This window comes from Vitis vinifera, chromosome 5, assembly GCF_030704535.1.
Source record: "Vitis vinifera cultivar Pinot Noir 40024 chromosome 5, ASM3070453v1".
NCBI classification, from domain to species: Eukaryota; Viridiplantae; Streptophyta; class Magnoliopsida; order Vitales; family Vitaceae; genus Vitis; species Vitis vinifera.
The window spans coordinates 7365494-7387968 of NC_081809.1; the positions used below are offsets into that span (position 1 = coordinate 7365494).

General features: G+C 32.0%; 1 protein-coding gene and 1 long non-coding RNA gene across 3 annotated transcripts; one reads left to right on the forward strand and one right to left on the reverse strand.

The window, feature by feature from the left end:
- The first annotated feature begins 5104 nt into the window (after positions 1 to 5104).
- Positions 5105 to 11816, forward strand: LOC104879283 (uncharacterized). Of its 2 annotated transcripts, none has more exons than XR_785789.3 (5): positions 5105 to 5302; positions 8982 to 9036; positions 9323 to 10615; positions 10709 to 11029; positions 11150 to 11816. It is a non-coding gene; the product is annotated as an uncharacterized LOC104879283 (long non-coding RNA). The 2 variants fall into 2 exon arrangements; XR_002030044.2 differs by having other exon boundaries at positions 11319 to 11816.
- A 7981-nt stretch (positions 11817 to 19797) lies between these two features.
- Positions 19798 to 20411, reverse strand: LOC100244146 (uncharacterized protein At4g14450, chloroplastic). The gene has a single exon (XM_002284495.5). The coding sequence runs from the start codon at positions 20314 to 20316 to the stop codon at positions 20002 to 20004; it is 315 nt and encodes a 104-aa protein (XP_002284531.1). The 5' UTR covers positions 20317 to 20411; the 3' UTR covers positions 19798 to 20001.
- Positions 20412 to 22475: the final 2064 nt, after the last annotated feature.

Consider the following 22475-nt stretch of genomic DNA (forward strand, 5'->3'; position numbering starts at 1 on the left):
TCTACATGTTATCCATACTTTCAATTTTAAATTTAATTAATTACATATAGTTCCAATTGATATTATTGTCACATTCAAAAGATTAATTTATATTTATTTGCATATAGTTTCTCTTTTTTAATTAAATTAATTACGCATAGGCGTAAATTGACAAATTACAGTTTATCAAATGTTCCCCATACTTCCAATTGAACTTATTGTTATCTTCAAATGATTAATTTATATTAATTTGCATATATTTTATCTTTCTAATTTAATTAATTAGGCATTGGTGTATATCGACAAATTACATTTTTTTTAAATTCCTCATTGTTCCAATTGAACTTATTTTAATGTTGAATTCATTATTAATTGTGTAAGTTTTCCCTAAAAATTCAAATGCTAATAATTTTAATTTCATGAAATTTTCAATTTACCATTACAAATGAAAATAATAAAAATAATAAAAATTTCCTCATTTTATTAATGTCCTATTTAATGTCATCTACCCAAATATACTAAAAGTGGAAAATATCAACAGCCAAGTGTACCCGTGTACAAATTATATCCTAAATATGGCAAAAAAAATTAAAAACTAGTACTAATTCACCCACCAACCAACACCCCATAGGGTAAGAGTTTCAATAAAACAAAATTTTTAAAGGGAAATGGAGAGTGTAAAAGAAGAAGGATTGGAGTGGACGCCATGAAAGCAAAAAATCATAGCAAATTGTGCCAGATACCCCAAAGTTCAAATTATGATTCTTAAGGTAAATTGAATGTGTCACCCTATTAATCAAAAGCATATTATTTATTTGTCATATTTATTTATTTGCTATATTACTACCTCCAACCTTCATTATGGGAAAATAACTAATTGTAACAGATAAATTTTATTTTTGAAGTAGCTCAACAAAAGTAGCATGACTAATTTGACATAATCATGTTTTTTTTTCCCCCTCAATTTCAACTTTTTTTTTATTTTTTTATTTACATAATGCCAAAAGCACTAGTGGGTACTAGTTGAGGAAAATTTTCTTAACCGATCAAATCATTTCTCAATCGGTAGCTACTAATAGATCCCAAATTAGCAACAATACTAAACATACTAATCAATCGCAATGGAGTCGGTCAACTTTTGTACCTTAGCCAGTACACATTGCCACAATTGCGACCCACCTCGCCATAACTGGTCGACCTCCATTTTGGGATCAGTTACTCTATTTCTCGACCGCTACTCATTGGATGCAGATGATAAGCATATGGGAGTGAACCGGTCAACCGCCATTTTAGGATTGGTTACTCCATTTCTAGACCACTATTCATAGGATATAGAGGACAAGTATTTTGTATTCCTCTTACGACAATTATTTTTTATCATTGAAAAAAAGATAAAATAACAATATATGGTGCAATATTCTAAGCTCATCAATTTAAAATTGAGAATTGTAATATGCTTCTATTTTGAAATTTATAGGTAGTACTATCGGACATGGAGAAAAAAAAAAAGAGAAAGGAATTTGTAGTGAAACTTGAAGATGAAATTCATGAGAATTCATATACTAATAGGAGTTATAACCACGATTCACAGACTTTAATTGAGAATGTGTTGAATGGTATTTCAGTTGAAAAAATGTGCAAATTGGAATTCAATTGTATAGATGAAACATAAACATTTTATAACATGTTCGCTAAAATGACTGGATTTAGTATTCGGAAAGATGATTTGAAACAATACAAAAATAAAGATATATTATCTCAAAAGTGGGTGTGTTTTAAAGAAGGACATCGATTAACAAAGTGTTTTGAAAATGAGAATTAATAATGTGAGCCACGATCATTAATTAGAGTTGGATGTCAAGTTGTTTTTCATATTGGTTTTAATAGAAAACTGGAAAAGTAGATTGTTAAAGAGTTTAGAGGAGACCATAATCATCCTTTGGTTGATGCGATCGACACATAATTCCTTCGATCTCCTCAGGCAATAAGTAATCTAAACAAGACTCAAATTAATGTTATGCGTAAAGTTGGTATTAAAACTACCCAAATTATGGACTATATGGTCCAACAATTAGAAGGACGTCAACATGTTGGTTTCACACCAAAAAATACATACAATCGTGTTAATGCAATGCGTAGAATTTAAATTAAAAATGGTGATGCAGAAGTGGCTTTGGCTTACTTGTGTAGGAAATCAAAAACAAATTCTTCATTTTATTATAAATTCAATGTCGATGAAGAAAGTTGACTAATAAACTTGTTTTGGACTGATTCTACATCTCGATTGGATTATGCGTGTTTCAAAAATGTGTTGGTATTTGATACAATATATCGAACCAATACCTATAAAAAGCCACTAGTTTTGTTGGTTGATGTTAATCATCATCACAAAACTATAGTCTATAGTTGTATGCTATTGATGGATGAATGTATTGATACATATGAATGAGTGTTGGCGATGTTTCTTATAGCAATGATGAACAAGAAGTCCATTTTTATTGTAATTGATCATAATTTTCTGGCATTTTAATCACAACCAAATAGGCTTTTAATATTTAATTTTTTTAGAATTTAAAAAAGAATTAATTGATTAAAAGGGATGAAATAATATCAATATTTATAATTTTAAGTGCCTGTTTGGTTGGTGTTTTCAAGATTTTTTTTCTATTCTTGAAAACAGAAACACTAAAAACTTATTTGGCAAAGGAAATGATTTTTGTTTTTCATGTTCCTAGTGTTCTCAAAATGCTTATTTTTAGAGAACAAAAAAAACTTGTTTTGCTTGTTTTCGTTACTGCTTAAAGAACAAAAAAAAAACATCTCTATTCTTTGTGTTTTCTCAAATTTCCTATCTTCATCTTCTTCCCACTGTCGTTGTCTTCCTCTTTGTCATAGTCATCGTCAAAATACTCACTTAAAACCCTACCCCCTCCTTTTGTTCTCACATTCCCTTTTTTTTTCTCCTAATCCCACTCGCCATTGAAATCTGACCTGGAATATGAGTGAGAGGTGGAGGCAGCAAATGGAGAGCCCGTTGCGTGGTAGTGACACACGCTTCTGCTTGTACCACTGACAATGCTTCTTATCGTCAATAGAGAATAGATTTTCTTGTTTCCAATTTTGATGCAAATCATGAGAATTTGTCTGGAGAACATGCACGTTGTTGCTATAGGAGATGTTCATGCCACTGCCGAGGCTGGAGAGGTCGACATCTACAATTGATTTATTACTATTGCGACCAAGGATGATGGAATATGTTTGCATAATGTGCTCAAAATCCTCTCATCTCCTTAGAGTTTGGCGAACCCTGTCTCCTAGTCACTGTCGTTGTTGCTTCCCATCCATATCTACAACTTCAAAGCTAGTGATTAGGGTATTTTTGGGGTTGGATCAAACAATGAATTTGGGAATGCAGAGGGGTAGGATTTGATGGATGGAGTAATAAGTTTGTGAAATTGAAAATGGTGAATTTAGGGTTTTAATGAATGAGAAAAAAAATTGTGAAATTAAAAAATGGTGTTATGAAAAAAAACTGAAGGAGACACCATATTTGGTTTAACCCCTATGGGAAGCTTTCCTCCACGTTGTCTTTCATAGGCTCAAAACCTTTTGGCCATCCAAGATAAACATATAATTCGTCTAGACCAAGACAAGTTTTGTCTAGCACAAAAGGAAAAACAGATTTCCTTCTTTCCCAATGCCAAACGGAATGGATAGAACAAGCCGATTAGGGACTTCCAGACGAACAAATCAAGTCAATCGGAAATTCCAGGCATTAGACAGATAATTAATCACCACCAATGCCTGAGCGACAATCAAGACGACATTTACACCCAAAAATCAATATCACCCAATCGTTACATGCAATCAGTGGTATTAGTTAACGTAAATGCACAGTCAACGACATAGTCTAAAATTCTTATACGATAAACAACAAATGACACCAATCAACAACTCTTATTTGGTATGATTGTTCAATCCGCGCTAAGAAAATGACGTTGACTATCTTATTAAGGCATAGTATCCGCCACAACGACATTCATCAGAGTAGGAAAGACATGAATGCACAATCAACGTTGTGACGATGGTGCCATAAGTTCTATAAAAACCCTTTTAGAGGTATGAAAAAGGTATACGCGCACATAGCCATTCAAAAAAGTTGAATTCACTCTTATTAGATTCTGACTTAAGCTTTGGAGGGGCGTGCCCAGACCACCTGTTCAGACATTCTTTTGTGCAGGAAAGAAGTCCGTCTAACTCCAATGAAGTTAGATGAACCTATATATAGTTGGCACAACACCAACAACCCCCACCAAGACACCTCCATTTTGTGGTTTTTATTTTTATTTTTGAGTCTCAATTTAATTTGTTGGAATTATTGAATAGTTTGGTTTTGAAAATTGAATTCATGGAGTCTATCAATTTAATATGTCCTAATCTAACATGTAATAAGCCCCAATTTAGTTTGTGAAAGTATGCACGGTTTAGATTGAGGTCTTATATGCCAAATAATTTAAATATACACATGGAAGGGAAAATAAATTATCAGTTTGTTTGGGTGAATTTTGGTTGTTACTTTCTTATTTGATGAGGGTCTTGGCATTTTTGTGTTCTAGTGGTGTCAAGTTTGTATTTTTTTTTCAATTACTCTGATTCAGTCTCGATTTTCAATTATATCTTTTTTATTAACTCAATCAAACAAGGTTTTTTGTTTTGTTTTTGAGAATAAAAATTGTTTTTCATAATTTAGTTACCAAACACCATTTTATTTCTAAAAACATAAAAAACTGTTATTAGAAATTGTTCTTAAAAATTGTTTTCCTATACAGTTTTTAAAAATACTAACCAAACAAGCCCCAACTTCTTCCATGTTTTTTCTTGAAGAATAACCCCTTTTTTTTATATATATAAATGTCATTGACTATTTCAAGTATTTACATATAAATTTTAAAAGAAAATAATATTTTTACAAAGAAAAAAATAAAGACATTTCAATCAAAATATGACCAAAAAATTATGAAGGATTAGTGTGGGCCTTGGCCCATCATCATCATTAGCTTTTGAGGCAACGAGCGTATCTGGAAAGCCCAACGCAAACATATTTATATCCCCCTAATTTCAGAGCGAAGCTCTTGTTTCCTGTCGTTCTCAGTCTCATCGCCCCCTAAAGTAATGTCCCCCAACCCCTCATCAAATTCTAGAATCTTGATCACGTTTAATGTCGAAAAGTGTAGCAGCTGTGTATCACCACGTCGTCCAAGATGTTGGCAAAAATTGCAAGTCCTAGGCCCGCGACCAGTCCATCCTCTGCGAACCTCGAGCGGTACTCTCTTTTGTATTTGTTCTACTTTGAGTTCATCACCGTTTTGTCCGTACTGAAAATTAGTGTTGTTGTTTATTGGAGACGTGAAAAGTATTGAGTATTATGATGGAGATTAGGTTTCTTGGGATAACAAACCACCTCATGCATTTTTATAGCTTTTGATAATAATTTTTCCGTTTTGTTGTGCCTGATTTTTCATGACGCCTTTATAGCTGTGCGAAAACCCCTGTAAGTGAACTGAACTTGTCATATCAAAGGACAAAAAAATATGACTTGCCTGGCTTATTTAGAGAAGCTATTTTCACGTAGGATGCCTCCATCACTGTGCAACACATTCTTAAAAGCACCCATTTTTTTTAGCTAAATTGTCTTGGGTTCATGAAACTGGGATTCTTAATTGGTGGTGCTTTTGGCAATGGATCCATCATGTTTGCAATTCTTGGAAACCAACTTGTGCGGGAGATGATATTTTTCTTTCATAGATTTTGGAAAGAAAATGAGAAGAAAAGAACTGTGTTAAGAATGTTGTTAAATGACCAAGATTTGGCCTAGTTGTTTCATTTCCATTTTTATTTTACCCTTTATTGGAGTTAGGCTTCTTGTTTCTCTCTAGATTTCTGCAATGCTTGTAGGTCCATTTGTCTGCTAGCTGTTGAGTGTTCAAGATGTGTGACCGAGATTAGAAACTAGTGATATTTGATCCGGGAGTTTTAATACAGCCTTTGGTTAAAAGAAATGTCAGATGTTGTTATGTTTCTTTGTTTTGTGGAACCTCTTATGAACAAAACAGATATGCAGGGAATAAGAGAAAGCGAGCATAGCAACCTCATGTGCCTAGGCGTCTATACCTTTTTTTTTTCTGTATTGTCACAATTTGACAATGTTTTTCTTCATGCTAGAATCAGTGCTTGCAATATCTGGATCTTTGTTTGATACAGGTTAGATGAATGGATCAAAAATCATGTTTAATGTTGCACCAATTTCTTTTATTAGTGGTATCATTAATACAGAGGTTTTCGATGGGAAGATTGTTGCTTCGTTTTGGTTCAATACTTCATGATAGATTTTGATGAATATAGCATGTTGTTGGATATGGATGATGAACAGTTTTTCTTATCATGACTAGTTATTGAGGTACAAACACATTCACTGCTGTTGCAAGATAGTCAGCACTGTCAGCACTGTTATCTAAACCAGGGATAGAGGGTGCAGGGTGGGAGTTAATAGAATCAAGTGAGATAAGAGGAAGTGAAGTATATTTTGGGATTTCCTGAAAAAAGGATTAATCCAGATAAGTTTCAAAGCGAACCTTCCAGAAAAGGTGAGGAGAAAAGGTGGTCTCAACATCAAAATGCAAGGCTTTGTCAGTGACTCACTGTCAAGACAAGTGAAAGTCTCATTTTGATTAATAATGCTGGATGGAGAAGGGGATGAAGAGCTGATGGTCTTGGATCTCAAGAAGATATTCATGTCATATTGTCTCAAACTCTAGGACTGGCATAGAGTGCAGTTTGAAATTAGGATGACCACAAATTACAGCTTGAAATCAATTTCATCAGCTGGAGAACACTAAAACAACAATTTAGGAGCTTACATTTTCATTAGAAGGAAGATTTTGGAGTCATTATCTGGTTAAAACGTTAATATTCTGGATATTGTGGTTTGTTGTTTGAAAATTATGTACATTATTCATATAAAAAATTATGTACATTATTGAAAAAAACTAAGATTTAAACTTTCCTAAAAAAAATTAGCTCTGAATCTTTTTTTTTTTTTTTCTCTATTTGGTTCTGTAATCAAAAGGGGTTGACCCAAGTGCATGGGAAGTAGATATCTCACACTCTGAAGAAGTCAAAAAGAAAATAAAAGAATCAAAAGGATATCTCACAGCCTAAACTCTCCCTAATTTGTCCATGAAATCTAAATTTGAAACTTTGGCATGATCCCATGAAACCCTGGACCAAGCAAATAATAATTTGATGAACAGGTCTTTCATTCCTAATTCTGAACATTCAGAGCCATTAAAGTCCTCCCATTGCGTTCTTATTTAGTGTAACAGAGCAGGCAAAGATGAACCAATCTCCACAATTTGTTGCACTATGTGAGCAAACTTTCCTTTATAGACCATGAAAGGACCTACAAAACCCCAAAGGAAAGAGCAAAAGACCCAAAATCCACCCACAATGTAAGAGTGTATGGTCTGTTGATTCCTCCCCTTGCTTATATAAGCAACGCCAACTTACTAGAGTCCACTCAACTTTGAAACTGGTTGTTTGTGGGCATCTGGCCCCAAACTGCTTCCCCAGCAGAGAAACCAACTTTGGAAGGGCCCTGAATATCTCACAACTCCTTAATTGAAAACTGAGGGGAGACTCCTGAATCTAAAGCTCTGTTATAGGACTTCATAGAAACAGGTAGCAGTCTTGCAAGGCTGCCATAACATCCAGTCAGCATAACCAACCTGAGGAGCAACAACATTTTGGATAACCTGCATGACTACAAACTCAACCTCTCAATCTTTGAAACTTCTTTGGAGCCTTGTATTTCAATGACCTGTACCCTCCACCTCCTCCTACAACTTTGCTATCCTGGCATTTTTTGTGAATCTAGGAAAAACAAGACTAGGAAATAAAGTTGATGAAACCGTTCACACCACGCATTCATCCAGAATTTGTTCCTACATCCATCACTCTATATCAAAAAGCAGGCTACCATTTTTTATTGCTTTCCAAAGGCCTACCTAAAATGCTCCTTACCCCTCTTACAGCACCCAACCCCCCTCCTCCCTGAATATTCCCACTATAGTTGCCCTCCATAAACTTTCTTGCTCATCTGTGAATCTGTACAAACATTTGTCAAATAAGGCCTCATTGAGATCTGTCAAACCCAAAAATCCCAAGTGAGCTTTTATTATGCCATAGAAGCTTTCTCAAATGTTTCAGAAGCCCTTCACCCTCTCTCATGTACAGGTGCATTTGCATCTGTCTTTGTCATTTTTCTTCAACATTTTGATTATTTGTTTCTTTTGGGTCGAGCTTCAATATGTCAAAAAAGATTGACAGTTTCTTATTTTGATTTTATTTTTCTGCCTTATAATTTTTTATTGATTTTATTTACACTTCGTACCTTCTTTTTGTTAACTCATTTAATTTACAGACAACTTTGGAGACGCCTATACAAACTCCCTTGCCTGTAAAATCAGGACAATATCAAAACTTCTTTGTGTCCAGGCAAAAATGCAACAGCAACTGATAGAGTTGTGGATATTAAACATGGACTGCTGGCTCCTGCCTAGTCGCTCATTGTGATTTTAAAATACTGATGTCTTTGAGTTGTAGCATTTATTATTAGAATAGTGGTGACACCTTGACATCTTGACATATATTAATGTTGGAATAACTTAATAAGTTTATGTTTGTGTTTTGTAATTAATGCTTATGAGATATGCTGGCATTCTGTGCATTACCAGAGAGGCATTACTTGCTTACTGTTTTGTTTTATTGCATTTTCTTAGAGGAATATGCTATTTTCCTTGCAGTAGCATCCATCTCCTTGGATGAATCAAAAACCTCTTGGCATTGATGTAAATGTTTTACAAGTACACTGACCCTAGTATACTCAATTTGGATGGAAATCTTGACAATACTTAATTTTTTTGATGAATTTATTTTCTTCTCAGCTTATGATGAAGGGAGAAGGAAGGATGAATATCTGAACCACAACCTCCTATGAAGGTGATTCTCTTCATTGCTCTAATTTCAAATCTTCTGATATTACCAAATTGAAATGTATATTGCTTCTAAAAAAACTTAAGTGTTTCACTTGAAAGCCTATAGTATTGAATTGACAATGGATGGGGAATTCTATTTTTCTTCTGTATAAGAAGTGTAGATGTTTCTTTTCTTCTTGTAAAGTAAGGCCAAAGAATATTCTTATAATTCTAGCTAATGATCCTAACTTATCATCATTATTTCCTCCCATTAGATGTGATATCCCTCAAAGTTTGCTTGTCTTCTGTAGGATTTTCACCATTCCTCCGAGGAAAAAGAAGTGGGAAGATCATCCTTCAGATTTCTTCCAAAGGGATATATACTCAATAAGATGGATCAGGCAATGTTTCTCCAGACTGCCCTCCTCTTCAGAAGGTCACAGTAGTCCTTCAATCTCTTTATTTTTAACAGTAAGTTATGGCTATATGAATATTGGTGTATTTCAATATTGCTTTATAAAAATGAGCTGAGAATCCATGATCTGCATTTTGCCAGGTAATGAAGCATTATATTGAAATTATAAAATTTGTACTAGCCTGTATTTTATCTTCGTATGCAACTGCTTGACATACAAAGTATTAATCTTGTTACCATATTTTCCTTATGTGCTATGATTTTTACACATTCTCATGTAGTTGAACAGTCTTTTGAGCAGTGACTTGCTTTTTTTTCCTCAACTATAAAATCTTGAATCATCTGATTTCATGTTCTTTGCAAGTGTACGACTGTGTGATTATTTTATGCTTTAGAAGGCAATAACATAACTTCATATAATATGTATTATTCAGGAAGTGTGAAACTGCAGTTAATTATCAGTTAATAGTTTTGTTTTCATACTAAATGAATTAACCTTCTCTTCTCTCTCTACATGATAAGCTTTTGATGCATTCTCACATACTTGACCAATCTTTTAGGCAGTAACTTGCATTTCTTTCCTCAAATATAAAATCTTGGATCATCTGATTTCATGGATTTTCCAGTTTTTAATGTCTGATGATTTCAAGTTTTTAGAAGGTTATAATATAAATTCATATTTTTCTTTTAATTTGATCTCTATCTCTATCTCTACCGCTCGTCATTTTTCCAATATACAAACATCCATAATTTCTTAAAAAAAAATCTGGTAAATAGCCTCTACTTCTAAATTTAGAAAGCCTGAAAATAAATGGATTGTATTTACCATGTAAGAACTTTTTATTTTTTATTTTTTTTATCTGCTTTTAATGCTTTGCAACTAATGTGCTTCGATTGCAATGGAATGTGATGGTACTGCTAAATTTGTACTTTTAAATGCTTCTGATTTGCAGACTCCTACAACAAAGAACTTTTTAATTGATGCTCATGCTAAATGTGATGATGGTGCTAAATTTGTAATTTAAAATGCTTCTGACTCACTGGTTCCTATGACAAAGAACTTGTTAATTGATGCTCATAAGTTCAACAAAGAGACAAAGTTGATGCTTCAATTCCTTCAACAATTAAAACGAAGAAGGGTTTTCTACCAATTCTACAATCTGATGGATTTGCCAATTTTTATGAAGATGTAAGTAGAAAACTAATGGTAACAAAATGTTCTAGCTGATTTGAGTTTACTTTATCTGACATGGTTCTCATTTCTGTTTAATCTGGAGGAAAGATTACCTGAGCTGAAGACCACAACAACCTTCTTGCTATGGGAAAAAAATTGTAGTAGTTGGTTTCTTCTTGGCTCTTGCTTTATGTTTTCTCCCTTCTGAACGCTTTTTGAAATAGCATACCCGAAGATGATGCTTACATAGAATATTTTACCTTCTTACAGATATATGTGGAAACTCTTAAGCCACCTAAAGCTAAAGCCATATAAGATTATCAAACACCTCTGAATGAGTAGAATGATGATGATGATGATTTGGATCATCTGAGGAAGGGAGATCGAGAACCCAGTATGCATGTTCTGGTATTGTCCCTATTTGAAAAGGTATGCAAGGCCACCAGGCTGATTTGGATAGATTTACAATTAAACCAGAAAATGCTTAGTGTAATTTTGCTAGGTGCTAGTAAAGAAAATCCTTAATTCTTTTTGGTTTTGATCATGCAGGTGTTTGTTTTACAATACATTTTCTTGTCAAATCGTTGAGAATGCCTTCTGGTGCATACTACTGATTAGTTGATTGTAAAATCAGACAATATCACTGTTTAAAATTGGCATTGTGCATCTCTTTCATATGTGGTACGATTTGTTGGTAACAAATTTGGCATTTGTGCAGGTAACTATAACAGATGGAAGTGTTTTCCCTAGGATGGCATAGTGCCCTTGAATGATAAGGACATATTGTTCATGAAGGTGTGTCTTAATTTCTCTCATAATCTGCTATGACTTTCTGCCTGAACAAATTTACTGGTCAAATTGTCTGAGATCTAGGGAAAAAGTTCTTAGAATCCTGATCAAATGCATTCAATTTATACAAATTGAAATTACACTCGACTTCTGAGTGATTTTGGAAGTTTTTTTCAAAATATACGAGTTCAGTGACTGTAAAAGAGAGTAAATGGAAAAAAGTATTGAATGAGGTCCTAATTCTATAAGTGGCAACTTGACATTTATGTTTGTTAGCTTCAAGATGCTTCCCACTTGTTAGATTTTGTGGCAACATTTGTATTAGGTCAGTGCGTTTTGATTTGATTTAAAAGGATTATTCACTTGAGTTTTTATGGCTTCAATAATGTACAAGCTCATGAGAAAGTGAAGCCTTAAGGAGTTTCGGGTAGTAGAAAGGATTGTACACTCGAGTTTCTATGGCCTCAAATGGTGTTATTTAGTACAGTTTTTACTTTGCCTATCAAATACAACAAAATCATATGACAGCTTAGAGAGCAATGTCCCTAGAGTTTCAGGCATAACCTCAGTTTGATTCATTTGGATTCCCTTTTGTAATGTGCGCTTTAGGAATACTATCTGATTCGAAGTTTGAGTCCAGACCTTTTCAAAGCTAAGGATACTTTGAAGATATTCTCAAAAGTTTTTATAAATGAAAGGGTCAAACTTTTGATGGTTAACTATGCTCTCTTATGGCTTATAAAAGTTCACAACTTTTCAATAAAACACGTTATTTGTAGTTGAAAACCCTAACATTTAAGTATGGAGAGTTTCCTAATTTTAAAATATTCCAAATATCCTATTTTGAATCAAATGTGAATTTTAGAGATAAACATGTTTTAAAACTTACCAAACAATTTTTGGAATTAAAAATGTGGTGAAAAACATATTAGAAAAGACAAAAAAATCAATGAATATTTGAATGCTTGAGGGGACATTTGATCACCAATCCAATTTTCTCTCTCCATTTTTGTAATTTTCAACCTATCTTTTTACACTATTTCATTCTCAATCATTGTGATAGTCATTCTAAAAGCTTTACGAAATCATAAATGCATATTTACCTTGAATTTGATGACTTTGAAGTGATCTGAGCTCAAGTTTGATAAAATTTGAAGTCATGTAGGGGTTGATAATATCTAAGGAAGTAATTCACATCTAATAGTAAGCCAACTAAACCTAATACATTAATAATTTCCTCTTTTAACAATTTTGTGACAAAATATGTAGTTACAACGAGGCCCCATAACTCTCACAAAAACCTCATTGAACTTAAAACTAAACCTAGTCTTAACCATTCCTCACACACTCAACTCATCTCCTTGTAATTGACACACACTTAAACAACAAACCCATGAAATGCGAAGTGTAACAAAAATAGTAAAAGAAATTTAAACAATGCCTTTTACTCCTTTTTGTCACAAAAATGATAAATGATAAACATAAGACATACATATGCATAGAAGAATAATTAAATATCAAAGATCTACATTATAAACACATAAATAGGAGCTACAAAAACACACACACACACACACACACACAAAATCCAAAATGAGAAGAGAGTAAATACAAACAATAGCAAGGTATGATCCAAATTACATCGAAGATACTCTCTTCTCTTTTTCAACCTAATTGTTGAAAAAAGTCGAGGACCAAAATTACATGAATGAGTTTTTTAATTACAAAATATTATTTTCTAGATACTTCTCTTTCTTTTTTTCCCCATAGAATTATGTATATAATTAGATTGTTGACTTCCCTTTCTTAGGAAGAACCCAATTATACAAATGCACTTGGTTTTCTTTCTTAGTTTAGATTAGACTCTGTAATTATATAAACATGTAATCATCACCATTCAAAAATCAATGGAAATAATTTAGAATTTTCTCATGTAAATCATAGCCCTTTTAAGGTTCTATGCCTTCTTTTCCTCTTGACTACCATAGTCAACTTTTGTTAACCAGCTTGCTACTAGTTCTCCCATAAAAAACCACATCTGAGCTTACGTTAGGAAACAATGGAAAATAAACTAAGAAGGAGATGGTTTTAAATGACAACCATTCTCTACATATCACCACTCAAAAATTGAACGACGCTAATTTTTTGCAATGGTCCCAATTAGTGAAACTTTTGTTCAAGGTAAGGGAAATATGGGACTCCTTGATGGATCCAAATTGATGCCTAAGTATTGAAACCTCAATTTTAGAGTATGGGATGCAAAGAATTTTATGATGATGTCTTAGTTGGTTAACTCCATGGAGCCAATCATTAGTCAAGGGTACATGTTCTACACCACACCATAATAAATTTGGGAGGTCATGATGCTTACATACTTAGATAAGGGGAATGAAGCACAATTGTATGAACTAAAAGGAACAAATAGAGCAACTTTACAGGTTCATGAGTCAACCTCAAAAACAACCTTCCTCTTCATCACATCTAGCCCAAACTACTAATTTTCTCATTATTGCTCAGTTTACTCTCCATACCTCAAAATTCAACCCTTAGATCATTAATTTATGGGCTATGAATCATATGAGAGGTCTATCCTATCTCTTTATATCTTTCTTATATGCCATGTTTCGGTATCAAAAAGTTATGACAATAGATGAAACATTGTCTTCCATTACTGGTGAAAGGTTTGTTAAAATCTCAAATAAATTGGTTCTAAATTCTATATTACATGTCCCTAATCTATCATATAACTTTCTATCTATGGGTAAATTAAGCCATGATCTAAATTGTGTGGTGAATTTTTTTCCTATATATTATGAGTTCCAAGACCAATGTATGGGAAAGAGGATCGACAATGCTAGAGAGGTGAATGCCTATTATATCCTAGGAGAGGAATTTAAGAAAGAAAATGAGAAGGCTTAAGGGAGGCAACCACAAGTTTATGTGTCCAATGAAGAAGATATTCAAATGTGAAATTGTGGGTTAGGTCACCCTAGTTTTGCCTACCTAAAGTTATGTTTCCAACTCTATTCAAGAATAAAAAGATTGTTAATTTTCAGTGTGAAACCTATGAGATTTCTAAACATCATTATGTCTTTTTTCCATTACAAGTTTATGAAAAATCCAGTCCTTTTGCTCTTATGCATAGTGACTTATGAGGGTTTTGCTTGTAGAGAGATACAAGCTTGTAAAGGGATACAAGGTCAAGCTTGTAGCAAAGGGATTCATTCAAATATATGAGATTGATTATCAGGAAATATTTGCGCTCAATCGCAACAAATTATGAATGGTTGATGCAACACCTTGATGTAAAGAATGTCTTTTTCATGGAGATCTTAAAGAAAAGGTTTTTATGTAGTGTCCATTGAGGTTTGAAGCATCTATGGGAGAAGGAAATGTTTGTAGATTAAAGAAGTGACTCTACAACCTCAAGTAGTCTGCAAGAGCCTAGTGACAAATTCATAACTTTCATGGTTGCACTATGAACAAATCCCAAGGATCATACAATGTTCTACAAACACAAAAAGAGATGGGAGGGTTACTATTCTCATTGTGTATGTAGATGGTACAATTCTACCTCAGAATGATATTTTCCAAGTTGGTTGCTGAATTTGAAATTAAAAATATTGACAACTTGAGGTGTTTTTTGGAAATTGAAGTGACAAAATCGAAATGTGGGATTTTATCTCTCAACGAAAGTATGCTATAAATTTATTGAAAGAAACAAACATGCTTGGAAGCAAACTAGAAGGTGTACCAATTGAGCCTAATCATAATTTTGATCCTAACACTCCTAAACTCCAATAGATAGAGCAAGATAACATAAGACTAATGGTTGAGCTAATCATAATTTTGAATACCAATCCCTTTTTCTCTCTCTATTTACGTTATTTCATTCTTAATCCATGTGATGGTCATTCCAAAAGCTTAACTAATTCATAAATGTTTACTTACCTCGAATTTAACTTAAGTTTGATAAAATCTGAAGTCATCTTAAGACCGATAAGACTCCATTGAAGTAAGTCACATGTAATATGTAAAAAATGGAACAAAATTACTAACTAAACCTTATCATCACCAACATATAAATTTTTTTATTCCTTTTCTTTTTCAAACCTAAAGTTGTGTCCATGTGGATACATTCCCTATTTTTGTTTTTAAAATTAAAAACTTCTATATACAAGTAAAACATCTAGTAGAAAAAGTACAACTTTAGCTTATGTCTTAAAAAAATCATTTTTAGAAATTCTAAAATTTGTGGAAGTAAAAAATTTTTTATACCTCAATTTTTTAAAATTGTTTTTAAAACCATTACTTTTTCAATATAAGTCTTTAAAAGTTCTTATGTCTTCTTTAAAAGTTATTACTACTTATGATTTTAAAAATAGAAAATAGGAAGTATATTTGCATGAACATTAATTTTCAATTATTATTATTATTATTTTGTTCCAAAGAGTAATTAGCACGAAAAAAAAAAAGTTGGAAAAACTAGATGAAAATAGATGAAAAAAAGGGATTTATGATTTATGAGATATGTATATTTTATCTCTCTCGTTAAGGCTATCAACTCTCTTGTTAAGTGCAAATATTAGATAAGTGATAGGGATAATATGAAATAAGATAAGAGAAATATAATATATCTTGTTCCATGTTTGGTTGATAATGGGATAACCCATGTTATACCTAACAAACCAAACATGACCTTAACTTACTTCTATGTCACTACTTCAACTAGATGAACATGATATTTTAGGCTTTCCACACATGGCATCCTTTTGGTTGTTTAAGAAAACAAATACTATATTGTTATTTGGTGGTTTCAATTATCTAATTAGATAACTTTAAGGTTATCAACAAGGATGATGACTTTTCCCTTGGTACTTAATATCAAAATGATGGTAGCAAATATGGATTGTGTGATTTGGATTTGATTTGGACCTTAGGATTTATTAAAGATATGTCCACTCTTCTAAACTCTTTTGTTGAAGCATTTGCCTTGAGTAGATGCTAGATTAGTTGAGACAACAAAATTTTCCTCAACTGAATTCTATTGCTTTAGGCATTGTTCATGTGTCAAAAGCATGTTGTGAATTCAATCGATACTAACTTCATCAACTCTATAGTGATAAAAACAACCAAAGAATTATAGTCAAGACCTAATTCTCCAAATTATGAATTTCATACAATCAAATCTCCTCCGAATTATGAATTTCATATTAATCACACCAAATCCATCTATCTTAGAAGGGCTTCAACCCTTCTACAAATTCTTCACATCCATTAGCGTAAATCACTTTTTCCAATCTATGAATGATAAATAATATAATTCATCTGGTCTAATTTTATAGGTATATATGTTTGTTACTTATAAAGGTCGAAAAGAATTATGAATTGAAGTTTGAGTGGATGATAGAGTAGCTAATTAAGGTCAATGACGCTACAGATGCAGTAGAATAATAAGTCATCTTTGCACCTTATATCTTAAGAAAAATCCTAGTGAAAGTTCTAGAGAATGAAGGAAAAAAATGCCCAACTCATGAGTTTATGATGCAGTAGAATTATAAGTCATCTTTGCACTAAGGTGCAAAGAAAATATCCTTGGAAAATCCCAATGTCTCTAATGTCAAGAAAGTTCTAGAGAATGAAGGAAAAAAATGCCCAACTCATGAGTTTATGATGTTATATATTTATAGGTTTAATTTTATTCCCGTCTCTTAATCACCACTCATTTTAAATTTTATCTATTAGTGTTTTTATTGATATGATTTTTTTATAAAATTTATTTTTAGAAAGATTTTAGGTAAAAATAAAAATAAAAATTGTAAGTCCCTAAATAATAAATTTTATAGATAGAATATATTTATTGGAGTGTTATAAAAAAATAAATTTTATAGACATGATATATCTTATGGGTGTTGTCGAATGAAATTTGAACTGGTGATTTAATGTATTTACAATGGTGTTAAAAGTGGACAGGACAGGATGATCCCCCTTTGCAACTATTAGAGAATCTGTTGTTGATCCTTTGGCTGAAAAAAAGGAAGGATGCAGAGACCCTGAGTCGGAGAGCATCCTCAGGTTTTGTGCGTATACTCGTCCTCAGTCTTCTGCAAAATATTGATGCCTTTCTTTCAGAGTAGGTGGAGTTGTTATACCAATACTTTTTCTACCGAATCGCGTTAAACCCTTCCATACGCCCTGCTTCATTAGGTACTCAACACTGAGCTGGCATATGAGGAGGGTAAATAGTTGACCAGACCTTGAATTCTAGGTTTTCGTTCCTGGATCCAGAAGAGAGAAGGGTGAGGAAGATACTTTTCAGACTCTGGTTGCTTGTGCTAGATGTTTGGTCTAAAGTGATGGTTCTAGAATTTGCCAGATTGACAATGCCAGTTGTGGGACCAGCTGGGTGCCACACTGGAGGGGTCATACATGTGGATGGAGAGACTTTGTTTTTTGCCAGCTTCCACTAGATCCAAATAAATGTGAGAAAAGTTTGAAGAAAATTTGGGAAGCATATAAAATTAGAGTAATTACTCTAGAATCTACCCACGAATTCCCACCATGTTTTCACGGAGTGACGTTATTGATTAATACCTCCCACCACACGCTGACAATGAGGGGATGGGAATGTGGTCAAACCTTGTCCCCGAATCCTATGCTTTCCTTGGGCGACCTTACACCTCTCGTTCCCAATATGGTCCTGAAGAACTACCCATCACAAAATCTTTTCTTTCGGACTACTTTGGATTTGGTTTTGAATGGGAACCATAGGAGGTGGAGCCAACTGGCTTCCCCTGGCGAGAGGTTAGGAGAGTAATTTTCAATTGCCTGCTTTATGTAAATACCTTTCTTACAATGGGAAAAAGAAATGAAGGAATAACAAATGATTGACTGAGGGCCACCCATCATTCAAATCCGTGTGCTGTCTTTTTTCCAATGGAAGCATCGCAGCTCTTATATGCCTTCCATAAACATAATATTTTCTTGTTATTTTTGTAGTACTTTTTACTTTGAATCCCTTGTTGTTGCGAGCCTTTTTGTGCTTTGTCGGGGTCTGACCATTCAATTGGATCACATCAACTAATTGCTAGATAATAGCCATATGGGCGGTGCTGAAAGTGACAGGGAACGTATCGTCTGCGATTATAGTCCCTGTTGTATTATTTATTTTTAATAATTGGGGAGGAGAAAGAAAATGGATCCTCCGTGATCAATCATTTATCATAATAAAACAATTTACCAAGTTTTCAGATTAGACTTAGCATACCCCTTCTTTCGTCATATTCCTCCTCGATCAATCATTTCTTATAATAAAACAACTTATCAAGTTTTCAGATTAGACTTAGCATGCTCCTTCTTTCCATATTTTGAAATTAGGGCCCGGGTTTTCATATTAGACTTGGTCATGCCTCTTTTTGAATATAGGGATTCATTATAGTATAGAACGATATTTTTAGGTTCTTACTGAAAATGAATCATCAGTTCGGTGATGTCATGTATCCAATTTTTTATTTCATTATGTATATTTTGATTCTTACTAAAAATGAATCATCAATTAGATGTCGTCATGTATCCAATTTTTTATCTCTTTATGTATATTTTGACTTTTTTTTTACCATATCTTAATTTCATTTATTTCAACAACCTAAATCTCTCATTTCATACCTTAAAATTTTTCTTTAACATATTGTAAATAGCATTTTGTTATAAGTAACGAAAACATGCCTATCAAAAAATTTAATCAAGTATATCATATCATGTGCATATTTAGATCTTATCGGTTTATACTTTACTCTTCGAAACTTTAAAAAAATAAAAGATATTATCTTTAAGTTTAATAAAAATTTCTATATTTATTTGATTAATTTTATTGGCATCTTGATGTTTGAGTCTAATTTTATTAGAAAAGTTTATTATTATTTAAAAAAAAATTAATATAAAAATTAGGAAAATATTACCAATCCTATTTTTACCCGTATAAAAAGTTTTTTCATATATTGGATAAATCTAAATTCACCTAAAATTTTCTTGTACATTTATTTATTTATTTATTTTTCGTCAATAAGCTGTAGATATATTCTCAAGTGACTTCTACTTTTTCTCTTCAATATTTGTAAAACAAAAGTTCTTATTTGTGCTAACAAAATTTGGAGTCCGAGATAGTCAAATGGACAGTAAACACAACAACTCAATTGCCTCAATTAGATTGATACGTTTGTGTGAAAATTCACCCTACTCAACATTCAGATTATTCCAATTACCAGAGAAATCACCCTTCCAATCTCAATGATTTCCCAGCCACTTAAAATTCAGAAACACAGACGGAATGGAACTTGTCATTTTCTGGAATTTCATTTTGCTTCTCCCACCTTGTAGCTGTGAAGGGTAAGTTTAATGAAATTCCGAAAGAATAAATGAAGAATTTGTCAAATTTGTTAGTAATATGTCATACATGAAAATTGGAAAGGAAGAATAAAAAAGGTATGTGCCAAATTAGGTTTATATGCACAAGGATAAGATCAATTGTAGGAAAATGTAAAAACTGAGTGCCGCTGATCAGAGTTGTTAACCACCACACCGATAAGATCTGATAATAACCAGCGCCGATTGATCTACACCGGCACGAACGACCGTACAAACGACGCCGGCTCATAGCAGAACGGAGCCGCTGGGTGCTGCCACTTCTTGAACACTGGCTTCTCCCCCTCCTTCATCTGCCGCGGCTCCTCTTTAGGCTTCACCTCCGCCGTCCGATCAATCAGTTTCGGCGAGGACGGCGATGTGGCCAGCGGCGACAATAGCGGTATCGCAACTTTCCAATCGGCTGCCGGACTGATCTGCAAAGAGGAGGGAGCTCTGCGTTGGAGCCTGCTGGGAGGACGGCGGTTAACTCCAGCGCTGGGTCTGGTTTGAGATGTGTCGGCCATGGACTCAGAATAGAAGGAGATAAGATTTTAGAGGCGTAGAAGAGGACAGGAGAGAGAAGTCCGGAGAGTAGGTTGGCTTAGGGCGAACAGAAATGTGGTGGGTATATATAGAGAGGATAGGTTAAAGGTTCGTGTGGTTTACACGTTTTGCTGGTCCAATAATGGTCAAAGGGGGCATAGTAGTCAAAGGGCTGGCCTTTTAGACAACCCCATCTCCAGCTTCTTGAGAAAGATTGCTCAACCTTTTCAATTATTTTTTGTTAGTTGGCCAAATTGTCCCTATATTCTTCTAAGTTCTAACACGGTCGATTCCAAACAAAATAACATACAAATCATTAATTTCAGGTAGGTTTCCTCTGATTATTCCTTTCCCATAGGCAAAAGAGATAGAGAAGATAAATTTACTTTATATCTTTAAAATTTATTTTTTAAAAATTTTAAATTTGAGTTGATAAAATTTGTTTGATGCCTCAATTTTTTCAAATCATTATTTTCTAAGACTAAAGATGTAAGATTATATTTAATTTTTGGAAATTTTGGGGGGAAATGTGGGAAAAGGAAAATAAGAGTAAAAATTATGAGAAAATAAAAAATAAATTTAAAATTAATAAATTATTTTTATATATTACTTCAAACTCATTTTATTTATTTTAAATATTTTATATAAAGATTCAATAATTTATCAAAAATTATGTCTCAATCATATTCTTTATATGCAAATAATTATACGAGACAAAAAAAAAAACTTTGTACTTAATTTCGTTATGTGATTTAAAAATAATAAACTATTTTAAAATTATTATGTTGTTTAGCTATTATTTTTTGGAAATAGTTTTCAAAAATAAAGTGAATAAGAAAAATTTTCAAAGAATAATTAGAAGTTATTTTCAATTATTTTTTAGAAGAAAAAAAAGAGAGAATTGCAAAAGAAATTTTAAAAGGAAAACATCAAGAAAAACAAATATTGAAGCGATTTCCTTTCTCTTTCACTCTTTTTCCACAATTGGATACCTAAAATCCTCAAATATAATTTCTTTTCTTCTGAGTTCTTTAATTTTTTTTATTGCATAAACAAATTCCAAATGAAATGAAATTTAATGCTAATATTTGTTAATTTTTAAACATAATTTGAAATTAAAAAATCATCTAATTATTAATTATTGACCAAAACTTATATCTCAAATAACTTTATTGGCTTCTTTTATGCTCATAATTATATTTTAAGAAATTTTTTAAGCAAATAAATTCCTAATAAATAAAGAAAAAAAACATGTTCAATTTATTAATGAGTTTAATAGAAATAAATTGAAATCAAATCAAATGACATTTAATGCATTGAATTTATTAATGAGTATAATAAATTTTAAAAATATTTAAAACTAAAAAAATCAACCAATTAATATCAAGAAATAACAAATTAACAAGTTTACCAATTGTAAGAGTAATTTAGAATTTAAAAACTGATCTAATTAATAAAATAAATTCTTGAATCAAAATTGATCTAAAATTTGGTTTATTTACATATATTTTTTTTTATAAAAAAATTGAACTTCCTTTCTTTAAAATTCATTTTAAATAAATTACTATTAATTATTATTAGTTTCAAAATATTATTATTCAATTTATAAATTTAGTTTATATTAATACAACTAAATTTAATTATAGCCTTATTAAAAAAATAATTTTAAAATTAAAAATAAATAATTTTTGGTAAAATATGAATGTTAATATTATAATAAAATCATAAATTTTATTTTATATTAAATTAAAAATATTTAAAAATATGAATATTAAAAATTAATTTTAAAGTCCATTTGGAGGTAATTTTAGAAAATGTTTATAGTATTTATAATATTTGAATGATAAAATTTTTTAAGTATTATAAATATTAAAAGTGTTTTTTAGAATCACTTTCAGAATTCTTAAAAACCTTAATAGGTCTTTTTTAAATATTTTTTATTATTTAAAAATTGCAACTTACCTAGTTGAGAAAATAACCAAAAAAAAATTGTTTTTTTCCTTAATTTATAAATAATTTTTAAAATAAGTTTAAGAAAACATTATCTCATATTTTAGTCTAAAATATCAATATTACGAATTCCATTATTTAAATAGGGCAACAAAAATAGTAATTCATTAGTTTCTTTAATACAATGCTG

Bases quoted from the DNA above. Each gene is read 5' to 3' on its own strand.
- LOC100244146 (XM_002284495.5), bottom strand. From the start codon at position 20,316: ATGGCCGACACATCTCAAACCAGACCCAGCGCTGGAGTTAACCGCCGT.